The sequence below is a fragment of the Sciurus vulgaris genome (genome assembly GCF_902686455.1).
Source record: "Sciurus vulgaris genome assembly, chromosome: 9".
NCBI lineage: Eukaryota > Metazoa > Chordata > Mammalia > Rodentia > Sciuridae > Sciurus > Sciurus vulgaris.
In genome coordinates this window covers 105571018-105595219 of record NC_136469.1, presented here as the reverse complement: position 1 = coordinate 105595219, position 24202 = coordinate 105571018, and the positions used below count along the sequence as shown (strand labels likewise).

Sequence of the window (24202 nt, the reverse complement as noted above, 5' to 3'; positions counted from 1 at the left end):
TTTGTCCTAATTCATATAATAACTGTGCTCATATAAAAGATAAATATAAAAATATTTGGACTATTTGAAGTGATGAGATATCTGGCATAAAAAACTCAAGTTTCAAACTTTCAAGATGGACTATCAAGCTAGCACCAGTACAACATGAAAAAAGCAAGATGAAAAGTGATTAAAAAAAAACAATTACTGATGACTTTTCAGTTGCCACAATGCTGCTGTATATGTTCAAATTTAAAAAAAGATCCTAAATTGATCTGAGCCTTAGAGGAAGCTATGTAATTTCCTAGTCACAATTTTGGTCTAACTTTAATAATCAGATTATCACATAAATAAAAATCAAATAACATTAATATATAAAAAAGTTTTGATAAGTCAGTTAAGTATGATCTTTGTGGCAATCATTTAATGTTTCTTCCCTTTTTTCTACTCTGGGCTTAAAAATAAAAAAAAAATAATAATAATTTGTTGAAAACTCAAACCCACAGGATATAAGTTTTTTTAAAAAAATCATTTTACTGTCTCCTTAATTGCAATGGAAAATGGTATCTAATACTTACTTTCACTTATAATAGCTATATAATATGAATTAAACAATATTTTTAAATGGTAAAGTTTGGTGCAAGATCAGCATTCAGTATCATTTCTTTCTCTTAAATCCAACTTCCTGGGGTTACATTAATCATAAACTTTCTGAAGAATGCTCTGCTGTGGGCTACTCTTTCTTTACCAGTAACAGAAGCAGGTTTGAACAAATAAATTAGACATGCAATGCAACAATGGGTCAAGGAGAAACAAATGCCACACTTAAAGAAAATAAAGCAATATTTTACTTTGTAACGTCAACACAACTCACCTGGAGTGTTTCTATTTGTTTTCTGATACTGTTGTTAGATGGCATCTAAATAAAGCAATGTGAGACAGCAAACATAAACATGAGATGCAGCACATGCATGTTAGATGAAAATAAGCACAAAACAAGACGGCTCTTCACCAAGGTCTCTATTTAGAAGAAATTTGAAACTTCCAAGATGGTGGCCAGAAACAAAGGGAAAACACTCCACCATTTGGGCACCATGGGATACACCTACAACACTCAAACTAAGAGCAAATATTTAAATTTTTAACTGCCTAATTTTTCCCTCTTAAAACACTACATGTGAGCTCAAACAACTTCAAAAAAATTTTTTTAAGAAAATAAGAATAGATTATTTTTATCTGTGATCTACACTTATTATCCCTTTATCTCCCTACTAAATTCTTCAGAAACTTGAAAATCACTTTTCACTTAAGCACCTAAACTGATAAAATAGAATATGGGAATGGGAAACTACCAAATACTCTTTAGGACATAAATGAGAAATTTAACTCTTTAATGAAAATAAAATGACACTCTTACATGTTATTTCTGGGCATATAGGAATCAAGCCCATTTTTCATGGTCACCAACTAAAAAAATTGGTATAGCAATATCTTAAAAGTGCCTTGAAAATTCACCATATTTATTTTGTGACCCTAGAGATAATGTTTTTTGAAAATCCCAGAATTATAGTCAAAACATTTTCTTAAAATATTCAGTATGGCAACATTCTTCCTAGTACATTTGCAGATAATATGGTGGAACAGAGAGAGCAAAAGTTATGTAATGATAGACAAATCTGGATGCAAAGCTCTTTCACTGGCTTCCTAAACATGGATTACTTATATTCTATTCAGTAAAAATTAAATGAGATAATGAGTCTAGCATCCAGTAAAAATTAACAAAAATTAGTCCTAAGAAGTGGGTCTAGGCAATGGAAAACTGTTGTAGATGTTTTCTAAATCAAGAGATTATTTGAATCAAATAAAAGTAATTGATCACCTTTATCAATTTAGGTAAGGCCTTTATCTAGGAACAATTTTCCAATATATAAGCAAAATAAATGATAACTGTTACAACCAATAACCACCATAATTTTTCCTGAAATGCTCAAAACTCCTTACCTCAACTATGCAAACAGCCACAGTATCTAAAACTTAATGTCGTAAAATTTCTGCTGAATAGAGCCTTAATGTAAGCTAAGGGTTAATGGCCAAGACAATTATATTCCAAATATTCATGCTAAGTGGCTCTTATCTCCTTTAGTCTGGCAGATTAATATTGCACCATTAATGAAAATGGACAATATGCCAGAAATATTTAACAGGAGGTAAGGGTTTAAAGAAAACAGAGCAATTCAAACGAAAGCCTTAAGACAAAAAAAGTTAAGGTACTGCGAAAGTATTGCAAATATGTTAGGTGGAAACGTATATATATTAAAAAAAATTCCAACAAGCAACAGAAAAGTATGAATTGTCATGAAACAAAGCAACCTTCCAGAAACAAATTAAATGCATGTCTTAAAAATATTTTTTAAGTATGAAAACTCATACTACCCAGAAAATTATCCATTCCCTTAAATACCTATATCTATATGAATTATCAAAATAAGGACAGAAACAAAAGTGATGCAATTAATTAAATAAAATTTCTTTCCTGGTTGAAAGACATAAAGAGTTAAATCAGCTAGACTGATTCAGTCCTGATAATTTTCATAAGTAAAGCAAAGAAAGAATACCAATTTTTATCCAAATATGAATAATAGCAAATAACACCTAGGAGGAGACAAAAGTGTTCTTCAAAGACACATATTCAGTATGCCTTGCTAAGAAATCAAAGCAGTTCTGAAAATGATACATACAAGTATGAAAACAATATACAGAATTATAACCAGTGAGTCTTTCCAGAAGTATGAAAGCAGTAGTCTAGTTCTCACAATACCACCATGGGCTGCAAGGACAGAGATAGGTCATTTAATATACCTGTGCCTCAGTTTCACTATCATTAAAGTTTAAGGTTTTTAGTCTCAAGTCTAACTTGAGGAATAACAAGAAAAGGACATGTCATGTCTGCAATGCTGCTGTAACTTTTCAGCAAATATTCATAGTCTCATCTATCAAAAGAGTATCCACATTGAGCATTCACATGACACGAGGTGAGTAATCCCTCCTCTCTGTCAGATATTAGCTATGTTCCTATCCAAAGAAGAAAAGAGGGTCCTGCTAGCAGAGCAGGGAAGAAGAAAATCCTATCTCTTACAGATATTATCAATACTACGAGAGACTGAACCTGGATATTCCAAATAGTGTTGGCAGTAAGTATTCCTTCATTAAAATAACAATTGTTTTAGGAACTTTTACATTCATGTGAACCCAAGACTACACTTTTAAATTTGACCAGTTATACTTAATGCATTTTTGGTGATATTTTATTATCAAAGCTCTTTTCATATTACTCAGACTTGAGCCAACATTACTGCAATTTTCTCAAAAGACAAGCGGGGGCGGTGGAGGGGCGGAAGACAAATCAGGTAGAGTGAAGCACACCTGTAATTCCAGCTTTGAAGGCTCGGGCAGGAGGACTGCATGTTCGAATTCAGCCTCAGCAACTTAGCAAGGCCCTAAGCAACTTAAGGAGACCCTAACTAAAAATTAAAAAATAAAAAGGGTTGCGGATGTAGCTCTGTGGATAAAGTACCTCTGGGTTCAATCCCCAGTACTAAATAAATAAATGAATAAACAAACAAAAGACAAAATAAATACATGGAAGGTTTTGTGATATTAAGTAACACTTTCATAAATTTTTCCCCCATACTAGTGCTAAAACCAAACCCATGGACACTCAACCATTGAGTTATATTCTTATCCTTTTTATTTTTGATTTTGAAACAGGGTCTGGCTAAGTTGCACTGAGGTTACAGGTGTGTATCATCTCACCTGGCAATACCTTGTAATTCTTAAGAAATTTATTTATTAACCAATATTGCTAGATCTAAGATAGTATAAACAATGATCCATGAAACTATACAATTTTGCCTAAGACAAACTAAATTTTCCATCAAAAATTCTTGCATTTCTATATGTGATTCCCAAAAGGAGAAATAAAGTACACAAGAATGGAATGTGGCAAAGTATTACTCAAATGGATCAACAAAAATGAAGGTTTTGTCCATCTACAACTAAAAAACATTTTTTTAAATGAAGGTTTTGTTATATACTGTTTAATGTATGTCTGAAAATGGATACATTTTAGTCCCCCTATTCACAGGTCAGAAATGTAATTACATCTTACCTTTAAATGTGACAAACAGTTCTGTAGGAAAATATGCCAGTTATTTAAAAAAAACTGTTTCTGACTGACACATAAAAGGCAGGTAATTAGTGGATATAAAGCCTACAGGAGATAGGAAAAGAGCAAATTAACATTTTTCATGAAAACAGTCATTGGACTTGTAAATGATTATTTCATTTATTCTGACAAACAAACAAGTAAACTAAAATAACTTATGAGGTCTTCCCATTTGTAATAAGAAATATAATCTCATAGAATAATCTCGCAAAGAATGATAAAGGATACATTTTCTATAAGAACAATTTTTTTGTTTAGAGTTTTCATTAGTGCATTATAGTTATGCATAATAGTGGGAAGAACATTTCTTGAACTACCATCTCGCAGAGTTTGAACATGCTCATATTTCTCCCTGTCCACTGTCCAGTATAGTGGTTATGAACACAGGCCCTAGGATCAAAGGAGAGACTGGCATTCAAGTCCTGGCTTTCTCTTTACCAACCTCTGGCTACATTAAGCACTAAACATGTAAAGTGGGAGATGATAAGCACAAATATTCTACACTGCCATGAGGCTTTAAGGAAGACAAAGAATGCAAGGGACTCAGCTCAAGGCCTGGCACAATCAATGCTTATTATTGCTAGATCTCTAGTTTACCTAGTCAAATATGTACCCAGTTTTCCACACTTTTTCCAAGCTATAGAAAAGTAACATGAAGTAGAAGGTTAAATGGAAAAAATGTTTTTAATCTAAGAAAAGAAGAGATGTAGTTAGACAGAGAATGGCTCCTTAAAAAAAAAAAAAAAAAAAATCTGACCTTTGGAATACAATCTATGATAATGTAAAATAAAGGAATTTATGGTTAAATATAAGATTACATTTGATTTCTCCCATAATGTAATACAAAATTTATAAGACTTGTCAAGATATGTAAATATCTAGGAGAAAGTTTGAATAACCTACAAGATGTAGAGGTAATAAGATAAAATTAAGAATAGAAAATACATATGTAACATTTTCCCTAGTGTTGCACTTCAGGAATTTTATAATTTCAGATTTTATAATTCTCTTTAATCTTTCCTGTATTCATAAATCAACTGCCAAAACTCCCAATTAAACATGTAAAGCTTTGCAATATTTCTAAATACCAATGAATGCTTCTTCCTGGAGCTCAGTTCAAAAGTAGTCTGATAAAGCATCTCCACAAAATTTTTCAAACAGGGAACATTCACTTCATTTTTAACAGCCTAGGTGGAGAGAGGTAATGCAAACAGAAAAGAAAGTAGTTAGAAACATTAAACTATGCAAGGATTACAAGAACTTTCTGTAAAGTTTGAAAGTAGTTAATAATTCACCAAGATCTGCACTGAGGAAATATAATATGCCAGATGACCAAGTGTTAAGTAAATAAGATAAACCCAGGCCCTGCCCTGTGTGAACAAGCATAGAATACAAACAAGCAAATAGGCAGAGAGCACGTGGCCTAAAGTCCCCAGGAGAGCAAGATGGCTAGGCACTGGAGCACTAAGGGGGCCACTAGACAAACCCCACATGGAAGCAGCCTCTAAGCTGAGACCAGAAAGTCTTCCCTACCACACTGCATCAGCCTCCTACGTGACACCCCTGGCCTCACCTCCCACTGCTCTGCCCCTGTGCACTGGGACCAGCTGCACTAGCTTCCATGTGTCCCTGGAACTCCTCAAAGTGTGATCTTGCCTTAGGACACCCACGCTTGTTCCTTCTGTCTGAGATGCTCTTCCCTCAGATAGAGTGAGTCTTCCTCATTCCTTTAGTTTTGCCTCAACCTTCACCACCTCTTTCAAAGGTGATGGTCTTTCCTAATCATGATCCTTAAAATTTCAACTCCCCTAAGCCTTTGGCAATCTTCCCCCTGCAGTCCCATGCAGTTTACTGTTCTTCCTAGTCCTTGCCATAGTCTGTAAACTACGCGTTTTACATCCCACTTTACTTTGTTTCCTGTGCTGAGACTAAGCTCCGCAATAGGAGAGAGTTTTTCCTATCTTGTTCTTTGTTGTGCTCCCTGGATATAGAGGAGGGTCCTGACACCAAAAAACATTCAATATATAATGCATGAATAAAGGGAGGCCAGCCAGGGAGAGAATTTAGCATTACTAGAGAGGCAAAATGTCTAGCAGAAGAAACTGCTGTGCAGAGGCCTGGCATTATGGACTCAAACGTATCTCTGCAAAATTCCTCTGTGGAAGCCCTTACCTCACATACCTCAGAAGGTACCCTTATTTGGAAAAAGGTCACTGCAGATCTGATTAGTTAAATTAGGATTAGGGTGGCCCTAATCCAACATGACTACAGAGTCCTTTACAAAAGGGAACATAAGGACTCAGACATGCCCGCAAGAAAAAAAAATCATGTGGAAATGAAAGCAGAGATAGGGGTGTTGCCCCTACAAGCTCAGGAACACCAAGGATATTCAGCAAACCACAAGAAACAAGGCAAGAGGCTGGGAACAAATTCTTCCACACAGTCCTGGGAAGAAACCGAGCTGTTGACACTCTCAGATCTCAGACTTCTAGCCTCCACTGCTGCAAAACAACTGTTGGGTAGCTTCACTGTTAGGCCACCCAGCCTGTGGTATGTAATCACGGCAGCCCTAGTGAACTGATGAACCTGGCACGTGGCATAAGGAATCAGGCAGCACAGTGAGAGTGGACCGCTGCCCAGATGTTGTCTCCCCACAACCTGCTCCTTTAGGTGAAATTACCTTAAAAACTAAAACCTAACTTCACTTAGAGTCCTAGAAAAAAAGAATACTTAAACAAAGGGGGATGTGCAAACAAAAATCTGGGTTGGATACATGGTAATTCAAACCATCTCTAGGAAACAAAAAAAAGTACATTTGCTAATGATCATAGAGGGAGAACTGACAGGGCTTCATAAACAGTAGCCCATTTTCTTTTTAATAAATGGGCCTAATGTATCTAAAAACTGGGATGAGAGGATGAGGGGACTGACTCAAACTACTTGCAAACCTCTAAACAAACCTTCAGGACTTCTGTTATTCTCCATTTTAAAAAAAGAAAACTAAATATTTAATTACAAGTAAATACTCAAGACAGGTTAAAAAAAAAACCGTGCCAACCACTTTGTCCTTAATATTTTAAATTCTTGACTTTTCTTACAATTCTCTGTTCACCTTTTCTAAATATGGCTCCAAAGGCAGTACATAAATACTGCAAACCAGTTCACACAAACATATAGGTCACAAGTCAGTAAACCTGTGTTGAAAAATCAAAGTCAACACAGTTCAGTTTCTCAACATGAAAATGTTTCTTCATTTAAAAAAAAAAATTAGAATAAAATCTGAATAAAAGAGAGTATTTAAACCCTATTTCCAGCCAACATAGACTAAGAGGGGCTGAATTCACTCTACCATCTGAAACCACAAAAAAAAAAAAAAAAAAAAAAAACACAAATAAAACATATGGAAGGATACACAAAACATGGACACCAACCAACAAAATAGAGTGTCCTAAGGAACAACTGAGAAATGAGAGGAGTCCTCTGACAGCTCCTACTTACTACCTTGCAAGAGTCTGCAGGGAGGAAATGAAGTACAGGGTTGTACGGTTCTCACAGGACATATGAAAGCCATAAAAAATAAAACTACTTACAGCAGCTACAGGGATAAGAATCTCCACAAATAAACCAGCAAGTGCATGTTTTATATCTTTGTCTTTTACTTCTAAGAAATACTGAGCACATTCCTTGAAGGGAAAAAAGGTATATTTAGATTAGCAAAAGAGGTTAATGAATTTGTAATATCACAATTTTGTGAGACACTCTCCTATTATACCAAGAAACTAAGGTTAAAAAAAGAAAGTTAATCCACACTTGTGAGAATTTAGCTCTTGGAATAAGAAGTAATGGTGCCTTAATTTAGGTATATTTTGTTTCTTCAGGAGAGTCATGAAGAACAAGAACCACCACAGTCAGGCTAATTCTAATTACTACCACTAAGAAGGTATATCACCTGCATAAACTGAAATGATGCTTCAAAATCTTCTACAGGATACATTTTCACCCGGAAAAATTTCATTCCCATTATTAAGCTGATGACACTTTGTACCACATGTGGGCTTTGCTCCTTCTGTCGCAGTTCTTTCAATTCTGTCACGAACTTCTTCCTGACTGCCTGAAACCTTTAATATACATGGAGACATAATTTGATGTGAATTAAAAACACTAATTTTCCACATGGTATTTAAGGGTGAAATCCAAAGTTGTGTTGCTCAAATACCACCTCCTTTCTCTGCCCTCATCAAAAGCACACAGAGGAAAAGGAAACTGTTACATTATACTTGCTGTTGGTTTATTTTTAAAACTAGGAGTTCTTGAAGGGTAAAGATAGGATTTCTTTATTCCTATGATGTCATCAGTACAGCACCATTACCATCAATTAATAATGAAATAAGACCAAACAACCAGTCCGTAAAACATTGCTATATAAATATGAGGTTATCTCCAATTTTTAAGGCTCTTTTATAGGTTTATGATGATGGTTACAAAGACAGCAGATTGGGAACTACAAATCTATTTGAAAGACATAAACCAACACAATTTTAAAATATTAATTATCATTTAAAATTAATATCTTACTACACCACAGAAAAACTGAAGAGGAGAGAGAGGGCACGGGTCTCCTAATATGAGTAAGCTACAAAATCAAAAGGGTTTTGAAATGTGAGCACAATCCTGGATTCAAATCACAATTATTAAAACTAGAAACTAATTCTTTAAAAAGACACTTAATAGTTTATTAATCAATAATACTTTATTATCCTGCTCTATATATTATGAATCAACGAAAGATTTTACTGTTAATATTACTCATTTCTGACAGTTAAAATAATTAAAATAAGTCATGCTTTCTTGTGATAACAGTGAGGGAAAAAGAAAATCATGGATTAACAAAATATGGACATGTTAGGAAGTGTAACATCTATTTTGATTTGAATCTTGGAGAATATCATTTTACAAGAAAATTTCTAGCATTAAGAAAATATAAAGTAGATAAAATTATTCCATTAAAATAATATTAGAACCCATTTATTTTACTAAATTTATCAAAATATTATTAATCACCACAATCCAAGAAAACTGGGATAAGATTCAAATATACCTCAAGCATTTTTCTGTCTCCCCTCCCTTTCCTATTCCCACTTCATCCACCAGCTGTGAGCCTTAAGCACAACATGGATATGTCCACATTTTGTCCCATGCTCACTGTATGCCCAAGAAGCCACCTAAACATGGCTCTAAAGTGATGATTCTCTTATATTAGCCTAGTAAGGCTGATATCATTTTATAATTTTACTGGTCATTTAGACTTATTATCCAAGCTATAATGCACTGTTCTCCTTGATTGAAACTTGCTAATGTATTGTTTAGAACTTCTGATCTATATTCCTGAGATGGAAATTCATCTTTGATTTTAAAAAAATCATGATTACTATGCCTTAAAGAGAAATATAACATGGCTCACATCCATGATTTGTGTCCATATTCCTGAATTAGGGGTTCATTACTGAGTAAACATATATGACATAGTAAGGTGTTATTGTCTATGTCTTAAATCATTTAAAATATTCAAACTACATTCTAAGCTCTAAAGCATGGGTCATATAAGGGCCCTTAGTGTAAAAAATATACCAAATAAGGCATTACTTTAAAAATATTTTTAAAAAAGAAAAGTATATTACTTAAAATTAAAATGCTATTAAATATGCTATTAATTAACTATTCCCACATTAAAATAATTGCGCTTGCCTTCTTGGAATTTAGAAAGATTGTTATTTGGTGATTTTAGGGCCAAAAAGTCTTTCAAAAGCCTTCAAGAAAATATGAACCGATACTTCCTTACAAATTTCTCTTAGCAACAAAAGGAAATCCAAAATCTTCCGGAAATTCAGAGCAACCACAAGGTGCTAAAGATACTTTACTGCTTATTAAAATGGGGTTTCATTACAACTCAATGAATGTAACTCCAACTGAATAACACTTTCAATGGTGTAATCCAATCACTTTTTTTTTTTTTTTTTTTTGAGGGTGGTGGTGAGGGATGGCAGAGGGTATTTTCTATCTAATCAAAACTCTGGTTACCATTTTTTTTCCCCTTTTTGTGGTGCTGGGGGTAAACCCAGGGCCTTGTGCATGCTAAGCAAGCATTCTATTATAGAGCTCCATCCCCAGGCCCCCTGTTCAATATTAACACAAATAAGATAATTAGAAGATATTGTATTGTGATCTCAGAAATAAAAGCACTCAACTGGAAAGTATTAAGTAATTATTAGCTCTGTAAAGTTTTAAAACAAAGATTTCAAAAAACACTTCTCATAAAAATTATTAAAAATACGGAATAAGGTAAATGTCCTGACTATTCTTGGCAGTTTCTGACTTACTTGATTCAGACATTTATGGAAACCCCCAAATAAAGTAAAACAAGTAGTGAAATGAGGAAAGGGTGCTACTCAAAGGAGCCTGTAGGGAAGAGAGAAGAGTAATAAAAGGATAAAAAGTGGAGAGGGCTTCTTGATAATTTGATGGCAAAAATGGTGGGTCTCTAACTATCAGTCTATTGTATCAGTTAGGAATGAAACATTCTGAAGTGCAAAGCAAGTTGAAATCAATGATTTATAAAACTTACTTTGATTGGGCAAGAACCCCTATCACCTCTGCGTATAAATCTGCAATGATGTGCACATTCCCAGTGTTGGTTCCTGAATATCTGAAATAGCAATAAAACAAACAATATTTCATTAAATGTTTCTAAACTTTATCTTAACAAATTTTAAAATTCCTTATCAGAGTATTATATTTTTTTGAATATTCATTCATAGTATGATAGCACACAAATTTTCTTGTCTAGGTTTTAATTTGCCATGAAATCTAAACTTCTGATTCTTATAAATCTAATCTACAGTGTTAAGAATTATTTTTACAAAATCTGTCCTATAAGCCTTTTGTGTCAATTCAAAAGAAATGAGAAAAGTATTGCTTTAAACTCTAAAATAAGAATTCATATTATCTTCAAAGAGTCCCAACTTGGACTTTGGAGAAAAGCAACAATTCCAAGTTGCTATTTTACTTACCCTTCCTTATGTTTAAAGTGCTTAAAAGCCAAGTTTAGAACTTCATGAACTAAGGGATCAGGTACAGGATGAACAGGAATCTAGAATTAAAAAAAAAAAAAAAAAATCATGTAAGGAAAAGTTACCTTATGAATGAGACTTTTGTGATTATTCCCATCACTTAAATTAAATCAACCACTTTATTCCTACAACAATAAACATATGAAGAAATGCTTAATTTCGTCAGTAATAAAGAGAATGAAAGCACATAAGCATATCATTTTATACCTATTCAATGGAGAAAAAACAAGTCTGACAAGACCAAATAGTAGAGATAATGCAAATTATCTCTAAAGATAAATTGGTTTTTATCTTTTTAAAAATTGTCTAAAAAAAAATTATTTCCTGGGACTCAAGTTGTGGCTCAGTGGTAGAGCGCTTGCCTAGCATGTATGAGGCACTGGGTTCGATTCTCACACCACATGTAAACGAACAAACAAACAAAAAGAAATTTATTTCCTAAAGACCGCATATGAATTTTCCTTTCTGAAGGTGTTTACTCTGAAGCAGGTATGAAGTCTCCTCCTGGTTCAATTGCCACTGGAGATAGGAAGTGAGCATGAAGATGTAACTGTCCCAACAAGCCTTAGTAAATAATCCATACCTTCCTCTGACTTCCCCCATGTACTTACCTTCCCATAATTCACTGCTTCTAGAAGCTCAAACCTTTTCTGTCTTTCCTTCCCCACCTACACAAGCCCTTGGGTTTTCTTCAGGGTCTTCATTTCTTTTCTATGAGGGCCTCCACACATATATGTAATAAACCTTTTTACCTGTAATCTGTCTTCTATCAAATTAATCTGTAAGGCACCAATCATTAAAACCTAAGAGGGTAGAGCAAAAACTATCTTTTCCCTTTCTTCTATACTAGCAAATTACATGCATGCCTAAGAAAAACAATGATATACAGCTACAGTTCGAGGATTAAATTAATAATGTACTTTTGAGTGAAAAAATAAGTATTCAATGAAAATAAACAGTATGATACCATTTTTTAGAAAGTTCAGAAACAAAGAAAATTCATATATTATTTAAACATATATAAAACATTTTTTAAAGTTAAGGGGATAATTAACACAAAAAATCAGTCAAATAGTAAGGGATAAGAAAAGGGAGTGAACTAGGAAAAACTCATATAATTAGGCTTAAATTGTGGTAAAATTCTAGGTCTCAGGCAGTAGGCGCATAGGTAGGTAACCATCACATGTAAAACACACACACACAGGCCACAATAAAGAGACCAAAGACAATGGAGTGTCTTAAAGCAGAATCATGATTTATCTAATTCTGCAGACCTGGGGTCCAATGTAAGAAAATACAGCAGTTTCATTTTCTTAAAAACTCTGACAGTATAGATGGTAGAATTCTATCAATATGATGAAATTATAATACAGACAGCAAATAAAAACAAGAAAGCTATAAACTAGACCAGGAGAGAACAGCAGAGAACTGTAATTACTCAGAGATGGCCAAAATGTTTCCTAAGGGCCTAAGGAAGGATTTAAAATGGTAATTTATTTCTCACTAAGGCAACTTGGGAGTTTATCAAGAGGCAGCTGAATTTAGTCCTGAATAATGATCAGGAACCAGCAAAATGTGATTGTGAGAGAGACACTAGATAAGAGTAACCATGATTAAATTATCATAAGGGCAAGAAATTCAAGAAATAACTATTCATTTACGTTTATTATCTCAACGAGAAGGTGACCAACTTGATACATCACTGAGGGGAACACGGGCGCCACTTCTACATCACTGTCAAGTAAGGGAGCAGCAGCTGATGTGATTTTACTCCATGAGCAAAGAGTATGCCCTTGTCTTGGCTAAATGGCTCAGTATTTATTGCTGACCAGAAGGGGATCAGAAAGAGCATTCGTCTCACATTTCCTGGAAACTGAGACTGTCCCGAAGGCCTAGACCTGGAATACAATGTGAAGAAAATGCACTCTGAGGTACGTCCCTAACCACCGATCAGAGGGCTGAGTGAGGAAGCAGCTATAGCACAGACCCCACCTTCCTGGTCTCAGAAAACCTTTGTAAAGTATCCTGATGACTCAGGAAAGAAAGGAGGTGTGTTCATCAATAAGTAGAAGGTGAGTGTTTAAAATCTCATGGTAATAATGGGTCAAAATCTGAATTTATTCTACACAGTCAATTGTGGAGACTCTGGAAAAATCATTTAATTTTTGTATCACATTGGTAAGCTAAACTAATCCCAGAATTTCCCTAGCAATTAGGGTTATTTAATGAGGACTTTTATGACTGATCTCAAAATTACAAGAAGTTTTTGAATCTTTTATAGGCAGATGCATCCCATCATTATAAAGTATTACAATCATATCTTAGTGATGTAGAAATTTCAGAATGCCAGCTGGTCAATGAAGCAAAGACATGAAAATCTTTTAGTTGTTACCTGGTACCTCTTTTAGATCACATGATATAGCTCATATTAAGAGCAAACTTAAAAGCATCCCCAAAGAGTTCCCTTACAGTCACACCAAGTTATCCACTTTATTGTAAATAAACTACGATGAAACTTTATAGAATAAACAAAAACACATTTTCTTCATTCTAATGATAGTAGTGGAGAAAGACAATGATTTTGGAATTAGTAAAACCACAGTTTTTCTTTTTACTAGCTATATAACCTGAGAAAGTTTCTACCTCCTCTAAAATGTAGACAGTAGCTTAAATCCCCATACTTAATGGCCCTGGAAGAATGCAAATTCTGGTGCATTACAATAGGACATTACTCCTTGTCCTGTTATCCCTTTCCAACTTTCTCTAAAAGTGACCAGGCCAAAATTCTTACCCTTTGGAAATTTAGATAGGTGAAGGGAATGAGGGAAGGAAACACTGAAGGCCAGGCCAGGTGGGAGGATGGTAGGAATCAAAACCCATGGAGGCAGGAAGGCAGATGGTATAAGGCTTATATTCGCCTAGCCTGATTTTCTTGGATTGGACAAACAAAATAAGATCCAGGGTAACAAGAGAGTACTAGAATCACTGGTCCTCTCAGTTTCGGTCAGCCATGCCATTACTCCACCACTTCACCTAGTGGCAAAGTCAAACTTGAGCCAGGAAGAGAATGCATTTGAAGGAGCAGCCTAAGCCCAGGATGGTGGTGCTGGCCTGTTATCCCAGTGACTCAGGAGGCTGAGGAAAGAGGTTTGTGAGTTTGAGTCCAGACTCAGCTACTTAGTAAGACCCTGTCTCAAAAAATGAAGTGCTGAGGAAGTCATTGCCTGTCCCTATTTGTTACAGTTCAGACCCTATGATTTCTTCTAGTAGCTACAAATCAATATTAAAAAGATAATCTAGCTGGGGTTGTGGCTCAGTGGTGGAGCACTTGCCTAGCATGTATGAGGCACTGGGTTTGATTCTCAGCACCACACATAAATAAATGACTAAAATAAAGGTTGATCAACGCCTAAAAATACGTATAAAAAAAAAAAAAAAAAAAAAAAAAAAAAAAAAAAAAGACAAGGTAGGGGGCTAGTGAACCGAGATCTAGCAACTGGAGCAGTATGGCCAAGCCTTGTGGGGTGCACCTGAGTGGGAAGGCCTGAAAACAGATGGATGTCTTCAGACAAAATCTTTTCCAGGAGGCTGAGGAATTCCTCTACAGATTCTTACCACAGAAAATCATATACCTGAGTCGGCTTTTCCACGAGGACTCCCTCAATGTGGCTGACCTGACCTCCCTCTGGGCACCCCAGGACATCCCCATCCCAGACCCCCCACCCAAGGATGATGAATGGAAACAGATAAGCAGGAGAAGAAAGAGTCCCCAAGTGTGGCTTTCTCCCTGGGAATGAGATGGTCCTGGACCTGCTTGCTCTAGTTAAGCCAGAAGTTTGGACTCTCAAAGAGAAATGTATTCTGGTGATCACTTGGATCCAGCACCTGATCCCAAAGATTGAAGATGGAAATGATTTTGGGGTGGCAATCCAGGAAAAGGTGCTGCTCATTCCACTATCCTCCTACCCCCATGCCCTCCCCTCCCTTTACTCACCAAGATTGTCGTTTTTTTGCTTTTGTTTTTATAGAAAACTGTTGTAGAAGGAAAATAAATGACCTAAACTGTGTGATTTAAAAAATAAAAACAAGATGAGTCTGACATTATGCCCCTATGTACATATATGACTACATGACCGGTGTGATTCTACATCATGTAAAACCAGAGCATTGAGAAATCATACTCCATTTTTGTATGATGTGTCAAAGCACATTCTACTATCATGTATAAGTAATTAGAACAAATAAAAAGACAGTCTAAATAAAAACTGAACAAAGATTTAAGAAAAAGAAAGAAAAGAAAAGAAAAGAAAAGAAAAGAAAAGAAAAGAAATGAGCGAGCAGCCTGACTCCTAGGATTTATTCTGAAATTCATGTTAAGTTAGCCTTAGACATTTTAGTGACCTTAAAATAAGGCAACATGAAATCTACATTTCATGTGATTTACTTTTTTGTACCTCATTTACTGTGCTGTGGTTTACCATATTAATTCCCTCATAGGGATGTTTTGGTATGCTCTTAGGACACACCAAGGTAACTTAAATGTATGACTTCTTCCCAAGTACATACGTGTACATGTACACACACACATTTTTCCCTCCCTCCCTCCCTCCTTCTTTCCTACCTTCCTTCCTTCTTCCCTCCCTCCCACCCTCTCTCCCTCCCTCCCTCCCTCCTTCTTTCCTACCTTCCTTCCTTCTTCCCTCCCTCCCACCCTCTCTCCCTACCTCCCTCCCCTCCTTTTTTTTTTTTTTTTTTGTGGTGCTGGGGATCACTGAGCTACACCTGAAGTCTAACAGTGACAGCCAGGAACAACATTTGGTCATGCAGTGTGCTCTTTATTATGACCCTACTATTACCACCATCAGCATTTTTCACATGGCTGTGTGTCAGAAACTTCACCTTTTTATATACATTATTTATATCACAACAGCCTTAAAGGTAGATATTTGCCCTCTATGGATGTGGGAAATGAATTTCTGAGGTTGTTATTTCTCTAGAATACTCTGTACACCCCAATTTTTGACATAGAAAAACACAGTTTAAAAAATAAAACAAAAGAGCAAAGAAAATTTTTTATCTTAAATTGTTACTAGAAAAGAATGGCAGAGAAACAGAAATGAAAGAAGAACTATATCTATATTTTTGGAAGAAAAAATGCACAACCTCTGAAACTTTACTCACAGAATGGACATTATCAGTTGGCATAGATATTCCTGAAGTCTCTATTTCTCCCCTTATTTTCAATAGTGATAAAAAACATTTCATACTGAATTAAAAAAAAAAAAAAAAACAGGAAAGAATCTCATTTCAGTTCAGAAAGAAAAAATTATGACTTCTTGGACTAGTATTTCCACCTTTAGCATCAAGACTTTTTCACATCTTGTGAATGGTGTGATTTCAGAAGCAGCAGCTTCAATTCTCCTTGAATTATCAGGGAGGGTGTATTTAGTGGACATTAGAGAATACTCAAGGTTTGTTCTGAGGCTATTTCTGCTATACTTCCCAAAATTTAATACTCTTGTCATGACAGGAAAGTAAAACACAACAAAATCAGGTTAAGACAGGGATGCTGGGAGTCAGCAAGACTCATTCATTAGCCAAATGTCCAGGTCTCAACAAAAAGGACACTGAATGAATTCACATCTCAGTAGAATGACAAATCACACCCTGTCCTGGGCCTGCAGGGCAGCTCACCAATATCTTAAACACTCTTGTTAAATCTGCAAAAGGTAAGGATCTACTCCAAAGACATAGAAGACATCATTACCTTCTGATCTGTAACAATGGTACTGGTTAAACATAGCCAAGACCTCAAAGTGGCTCAAAAGCTAGGTTTCCCAACCTTTTTGTTTATTTCAAAGAATACATTTATCATTAAAATTCAACATAAGAAGAAAATAGCCTTGAACTTTCAAAATGCTATATTTCTGTTTAAACATGCTTTAATCATATTCTAAAGCCTGAAATTGTGGTCAGCCATTACCCTAAAATTATTCTTTTATGAAACAATAAATTTTCTATCATTTTAAGTGAATTTTGTTCCTGTGATGAATCACAATATTAAAATTCATTGTACTTAAATAAACTATTCTTTTATCTAACTTACAATTAACACTTTAATTTTAAAAGATACTGCCTATTGTGATCTAATTTCATATCACTAATTTTACTAATAAGACTTTTTAAATTTGTATTAATAAAGAGAAAATAATAGGAGTAAAAAAATGAACTATTTTATGATCTTTAGAAAATCACTACAACTAAAAACATTTCTTCATCTGTAAAATGCAAATAAGATATAATATTTATTGGGCACTTTCCATGTATCAGGGTTATCATATTAAGTTCTTATAATTCTATAAAAATGATACCATGATCATTCTTTTTTATAGAGGAGGAAGGAGTAAGTGGATAATAACTTGGCTAAAGGTTCACAGCAAGGAAGAGAGACTGTTGGCATCTTAATTCTTACCATAGTCTGCTCCCAGCATTCAAAATAATGATCAGTTGGCATTACAGATATAGAGCACATTTTGCACAATTAAGTTCTGAACATATGGGCATTACTGAAGACATAACAGGTTATCCAAGGAATGGATTACTTAGACTCTATCAGATCAAGAACTACCTACAAGAAAGAAATACAATACTGAAACCATCATTTATCAATACTTCAATACCCTGGGAACTATCTGCCTTATCAAAATAAAACAAAGTCACATTTTCATATGGGTATACTATGCAGAAGAAAAGTAATTAAGAGTCCGAGCTGGCACTGTAGCTCACTGGTAGAGTACCTGCCTAGTGTACAGGAGGCCTTGGGTTTAATCACCAGCAACACATAAAAAAATACAAACCTTATTAAGTTTAAGATAGAGTACATTGTAAGTTGATCTAGTAAACCCTACAGCATTTTGACAGAAGAAAACTGGGTTAGTTTGCCATGATATTTTAGAAAGTTCTATTGATTTTTACTTCATTTTCTAGTTTTATTAATTTTGGAAAAAGGAAAAGGACTTGCCTTTTACTAGGGTGAGGGAGTCTTTATATATGATTTTTGAGAAATAAATTCTACCTATGTTTTCAGTGATACCTTTTTTTCTTTGAGAGGTACATTTGAATCAAGGTATGAAGATAGTGGAAAAGAGAGGAAAGGGTAACTGGAAAGGGTACTGCTGGTTTGAACAATATGGTGACAGAGCCAAAGACGAAGATTGCTATCAGAGTTGCTGTATTTGTGTTTCATGCTTTGAGTCCATGGAAACCATCATTCAGAAGTGATTTTGTGCAGTTCGCTTGAAAAAACTAGCCTGCTGAAACAAAATGTTCTTAAGACCCTGATATTTTTTCCTATTAGAAAAGTTATCTGGGGAAAAAAAAAAAAGAAAAGTTATCTGGGGGCTGGGACTGTGACTCAGTGGTAGAGCGCTTGCCTGGCTTGTGTGAGGCACTGAGTTCAATTCTCAGCATCACATATAAATAAATGAATAAAATAAAGGTCTATCAGCATCTAATAAAAAAGAAAAAGAAAAGCTTTCTGGCTTATTCTAGAAGAGGATGAGGATTACAAAGGGCATAGTGAGGGGAGTGGACAAGGAGGAGGAAAGGGAAAGAAGAAAACACCTCTACATGTTGCCTGTGATTTGAAGCTCAGAAGCCACTGTAATTAGGCACAAGTTCCTGATGAGAAGAGAGACTGACTGCTAGGAGAATGTCATGAGAAATCAAATAGAAAAGCACTGTGGAGCTGGAACTCAGAGGGCCTGATGTCTGGGTCGGGAGTCTGCAATTTCTCAGACTGGAAGGAGAACCCTATACTATTTAACTAAGCAAAAAATTGTATGTGGCTGCTACCCAAACATTCACATGACCTACATTTAGCTCACAAGAGATGCTAGGGATCGACCACAAGGAGCAGCAGTCAAATCCTCTCCTGGTCACCAGTCCTCCCACCCTAGTTATTTCAGTCTCAGGGTCTTAGCACCCCAGCTACACTGAAAGATCACTGAAATCAAATCTAACTTCTCATCACAAGGAACAGAGGAAATTCGTTTCCTACATCTACTAAAACACCTTTATAGAAGGTACAAATTAAAGAGATTTTTACCTTGGATTAATTCGTGTATCTCTTTTTTATACTTAAGATATTATTATTTTCAGATTTCAAAGTACCAAATACCTGTCTTTTCACATACATTGTAAAAACAAAATCAAAGTAGAAATGATTATATGATCTGATTAGCATATTGACTATATAAAAAACAGACTATCAATTAGCTTTTATATTTGACATTTGCTATATTGTCCAATATTCCATTTTACATAATAATAAAATCTCCTTATCTGAACATATTGTATGCAAAATATGAGTTTTGTTTTTTTAGTTATCTAACTTTTTTCTAAACCATACAATGTTCAGGGCTGGAAATACACGGATCATTCTTGAATGATACATAACTCTTTTAGAGACTGTAAACTTTAAAACAAAACTCAAAATCAGTACACATATTTACAAGTAAACTTGTACTGATTTTGAATAGGAAATATAAAATGATACCTGACATCATGTATTTATATCTTCACTATCTCATTCAGAAGTAAGTTCACAGGTTCGATCCTAAAACAATGTTGGTGCACACAGGTATTCTAATGTTCACTGAATGAACTTTACTCTGAGGTATTCTTGTCTGAAACCACATGCACTTGACAATTCAGTCTTACTTTATGAAGTCACCCCCTTTTCTGAACTATAATTGCTCAATTATTCCAGGTTGGAATGCAAGTGAGAGGGTTCAGGAAGAGAAATCAAGTGGAAATAAAAAGGACCTGTAGTAACTTAACAACAAGTAGACTACAGTTACAGCTAAAGCCCATATTTAACATAATTTCCACTCAGCTCCATCTTGCTAACAAAATTTCATGTCCTGGATGGTATACGAAGGTAAAAAGGACAGAAAGTAGAGATAGGTACGGGGCCGAAAGCCCCAGGGAATTCAAAGACATATAATTAAGCTAAAGGGATTTGGTTTATGTGGGCCAGAACGTTAGACATAACATCCTAAATAAGGAAACAAACACAAAGACGTGGTAAGAATGAGAAATACGGACTTTGCAGACACAGAGGAGCTCACCTGCTTTAGAACTTCAACTAAAACTAAACAAAAAATGAAATCTACTGCTAAGTCCCGCCTTTCCAGAAGGTAATCTCTTTCACGTTGCTGTTCATCCCTGAAACAAGAACCCAAAATTAGTACTACATTAAGACACTGAGTGTTAAAATAGCTCTTGGCCAATAGTTCATGTTGCTTACTGTGTTCCCACTATGTGCAGTGTGGTACAGTAATTGCTAGTAGAAGTATTTTTTTTAATAACATAATCTGTGCATGATATGTTCTTTCTTTTTATGCATTGGGTGTTGAAACATATCACTATTATATCTATCAAAAATCAAACAATCTTGAAGTATTAGTAAGAGAAAGAAAAGTCCTTTAAACTTCATTTAGAAAACCTGCTACCATTGTGCCATATTTGATGGTGATTTTTTTTATTAAGAAGTGAAACAAAAGTAACAGATTTTCTAGATGAAAATATGTTAAAGTAACCTCACAAATCTAACCTGAAAACTTCCAAGTTCAATGCCCTAAACCATGGACAATCACCTGAGCACAGCAGATGTTATATGTAACCCAAGATCTCAGTGGGAGATCTGAAGGTGGAGAAGACAAGTTCTAGCACCTAAGCAACAAGAGAGTCTTGGTGTGATAAGTCAGTTTCTGATTCTTTGTGTATCACAATTGTTTCCCTTCCAAAACCAATGGACCTTCTCTGAATGGTTTCTTAACTTTTATGATGATTAAGATTCCTTACTCAACTACTGGCATGGCACTCCTTACTCCAATGATGGGACCTGCTCTTACTTTGCAATTGAAGCAAGAACCCTCCTTTCTCCTTCCTACCACCTTCATAACAAAAATAATTCGTGCTCTTTGCTTAGAAACCAAACAATAACAATCTTATAACAACCCTATACTTTTCTTCGTTGAAAGTGTTTTGGTACCAGGCAAAACAGTGGAAAATTCACCACTTACCCCTTAGATTTTGTGCTAGATCGAGGCCTATACTCATAAGACTCATCTTCAGTTCCATTCTGGCGTCTATACCAGTCAAACAAGGTGCGAAGTAAGGAAGGGAGACAGTGCTCTGCTACTGAGCTCATAGAGCTTATCAACTGAAACACAAAACATAATTGGATTCAGCATTGAGCAAATCACACTCCTAAATCTATTAGCAATTATTTCTGTTCTAAAAAAAAAAAAAAAAAAAAGAGTCCACTAAGTTTCACCCACTATTAAACTTTATTCAGTTGGCACAGTGACTTTCAACCTTTCCTGCCACCATCTGCCACACACCCATGTAAAAACAAGCCCATCGGTAACATCCCTGATTATATACACAGATAAGTCTAGGAGAAATGTTAGGAACAAGGTGAAGAGACCCTACTATTTCTTTCTGCCCTGGCAAATTCCCTTGTGTTTATGTGAACAAGACTCTAAAAGGTTGCCACTACATGCACGCAGACATGCTGGAACAAGAGGACTGCACTGTTACCACTGAGGAGAAGACTCCTATTTTCTATGTATTACTTTGAAACAGAAGAGAGAATTAGAATCACTCTGATATCCCCAAGTCCACATGTTAGAAGCCTGTTGGAAACAAGCTTACAAAGCTGATAACATATAAGTGGTCAGCATAAAGGTAAGTGCCCTAGGTGGAGGGGTGCCGCACAGAGGCAGAGTGCTTGCCTAGCATGCAGGAGGCATGGGTTCAAGTCCCACAAAAAGAAAAAGAAAGAAAAAATGGTAAGTGTAGTGTGATGAACAACTGTTACTGAATTGCAGGTAGCCTTGAAAATGCCTGAGCTCTAGGTGAACATCATAAATTCCTTTCATTAATAAACCCAACCTGACCCAACCTGCCTGGACCAGTCACTCATTGTCTTGATCACCCCAAGCAAAACTTTCTCTCTTCATAAGAATTTCTGCATCTGATTCAACTCACTGCTCATATAATTATTATTTTAAAATCAGCAGGCAGTCAAACGTGCTTCACTTTGCTGACTCATTTGAAAAATAAAAATATGGGCTGCAGAAATGTTCAAGGTCTCTTTCAGATCTGTGATTATAGGAAGAGCCCATTAATGAAGATGTCTCTATATGTTAAACATTTCATTATTCGGCATACAATGCCAAAATATACTCCATGGGGAAAACAGAAAAGAAGGCAGTATGTTATCTGATTCTATAGGATATTCTTTTTTATTATTTCCATCCTGTCTTCTATCATCTTTTATTATAAATTAACCATAATTTGACAGGTAAATAGTTTCTAATATAGGTAATTGAAGAAAAAAAGATTCCATTTAGCCATGTTTTAAAATCTTTTACATTTTATTAAAGATAAATAGTATGGCTCAAAGGAAATATGTTTTAATATCTAAGGAAGGGACAATATAACATTATTTGATTCTATAACTATATACTAAAAATACATCACACATAGGATTTTACTATGAGGAATAAAGACAAGCTATGAGACATGATCATTCCATTTTTAAATATCATACAACAAATTTAAAATTTCCTTAAACTGATATTTAATGGGATTACAAATTAAGTATACATTGATTAATGAGGTAGATTCAGGGTGTGAATAATCTAAATAACTTCTACAGTAGTATAAGATTTGAAAAACACTGCCTTAGTCGATCTTATTTTAACAAAGGACTTATCTCCCTATTAATGGTTTCTTTGTCCATCAGTGTCTTCTTATTAAGTGTATGCCTCAGAGAGCTGACCCCTACAGAGCCCCTACAAATACAGGTGCAGTATTGTAAATACAGCACTCTTGGTGATTCTGATTCAGCACAACTGGAGTGAGATCCAAGAACACAGTATTTTAGTAACTCTCTACCAAAAAACCCTAACCAGTCTAATATGGACATTGACTTCTATTTCTTAGATATATTATTTTGAGTAAAGTGGTCCAGGAATACTAAATGGCAACAGATAGCTAATCCAGATTATTTTGGTTATTCCAAGTAATCAACATGTAATAAACTAATTATAATAAAACAGCACTTAAGGAACATTTAATCTCAAGAAGAAGAATTAACAGTAGAGCAATATCACATGAGTTTTTAAATGCTGGTAACCTACATACAGGTTCTGAACACTCCAGAACGGTTACAATGTAAAATATTATTATGTAAAAAACACAGAATTGGCACCTAAGAGTGAGGAGTGTAATCAGAAACTTTCTGAGAAAAAATTTCAAAGGGAACATTAAAGAGATTAACAATGAAAAGTAAAAAGTTTAATGCTAAGTGAAGTGAAACCAATAAAGTTCATGACTTATTCTGTGTTAAATAACAATAAATCTACCAATTCCAGAAGAATCTAATGTATAAGGAGATACAGGGTCACTAAAATAATAAAGGAACTTCTTATTCAGACCAGACCACTAGGAAAGATGTCTTCCTTCCAGGAAAGAGTATCCTCTAAAATCGACACACCTGGTCAAACTGCAGGTCTTCACCCCTCTGAAGAGATCTGGACAACAGCTTCTCCTACAATTAAAAAAATAAATTAAAAAGTATAAATGAAAAATACCAGAAATCTTCCATGTGATAGACACTTCAGATGAGCAACCTGGTTCTGTTTTATTTCATTTGTAATCAGGCTATTTTAGAGGAAGGGGAGCCTCACCCGCCTCTGATCACAGGACGAAGAATCAGACACTCCCATGAAGGTGGCTCGCAGTCACACTAGAGAGAGTGGCTGTTGTCACATGATTACTTTTTGTGACAAATTCA

At 35.1% G+C, this 24202-nt stretch overlaps 1 protein-coding gene across 9 annotated transcripts in view; it reads right to left on the bottom strand.

Annotated features, from left to right (window-relative positions):
* The window catches only part of FRYL (FRY like transcription coactivator), a 229751-nt gene that overhangs the window by 94419 nt on the left and 111130 nt on the right, over window positions 1-24202 (bottom strand). For 6 of the 9 annotated variants that reach the window (XM_079153910.1, XM_079153909.1, XM_079153913.1 and 3 more), the window contains 10 exons: window positions 23903-23956; window positions 21420-21559; window positions 20463-20559; window positions 11272-11351; window positions 10827-10907; window positions 8154-8322; window positions 7795-7887; window positions 5293-5391; window positions 4148-4249; window positions 854-898 (listed from right to left, as the gene is read on the bottom strand). In XM_079153910.1, coding sequence (XP_079010036.1) covers window positions 854-898; window positions 4148-4249; window positions 5293-5391; window positions 7795-7887; window positions 8154-8322; window positions 10827-10907; window positions 11272-11351; window positions 20463-20559; window positions 21420-21559; window positions 23903-23956 — 960 coding nt within the window. The remainder of the gene's footprint in view (window positions 1-853; window positions 899-4147; window positions 4250-5292; window positions 5392-7794; window positions 7888-8153; window positions 8323-10826; window positions 10908-11271; window positions 11352-20462; window positions 20560-21419; window positions 21560-23902; window positions 23957-24202) is intronic. The other 3 variants (XM_079153914.1, XM_079153915.1, XM_079153916.1) reach the window with 1 other exon arrangement.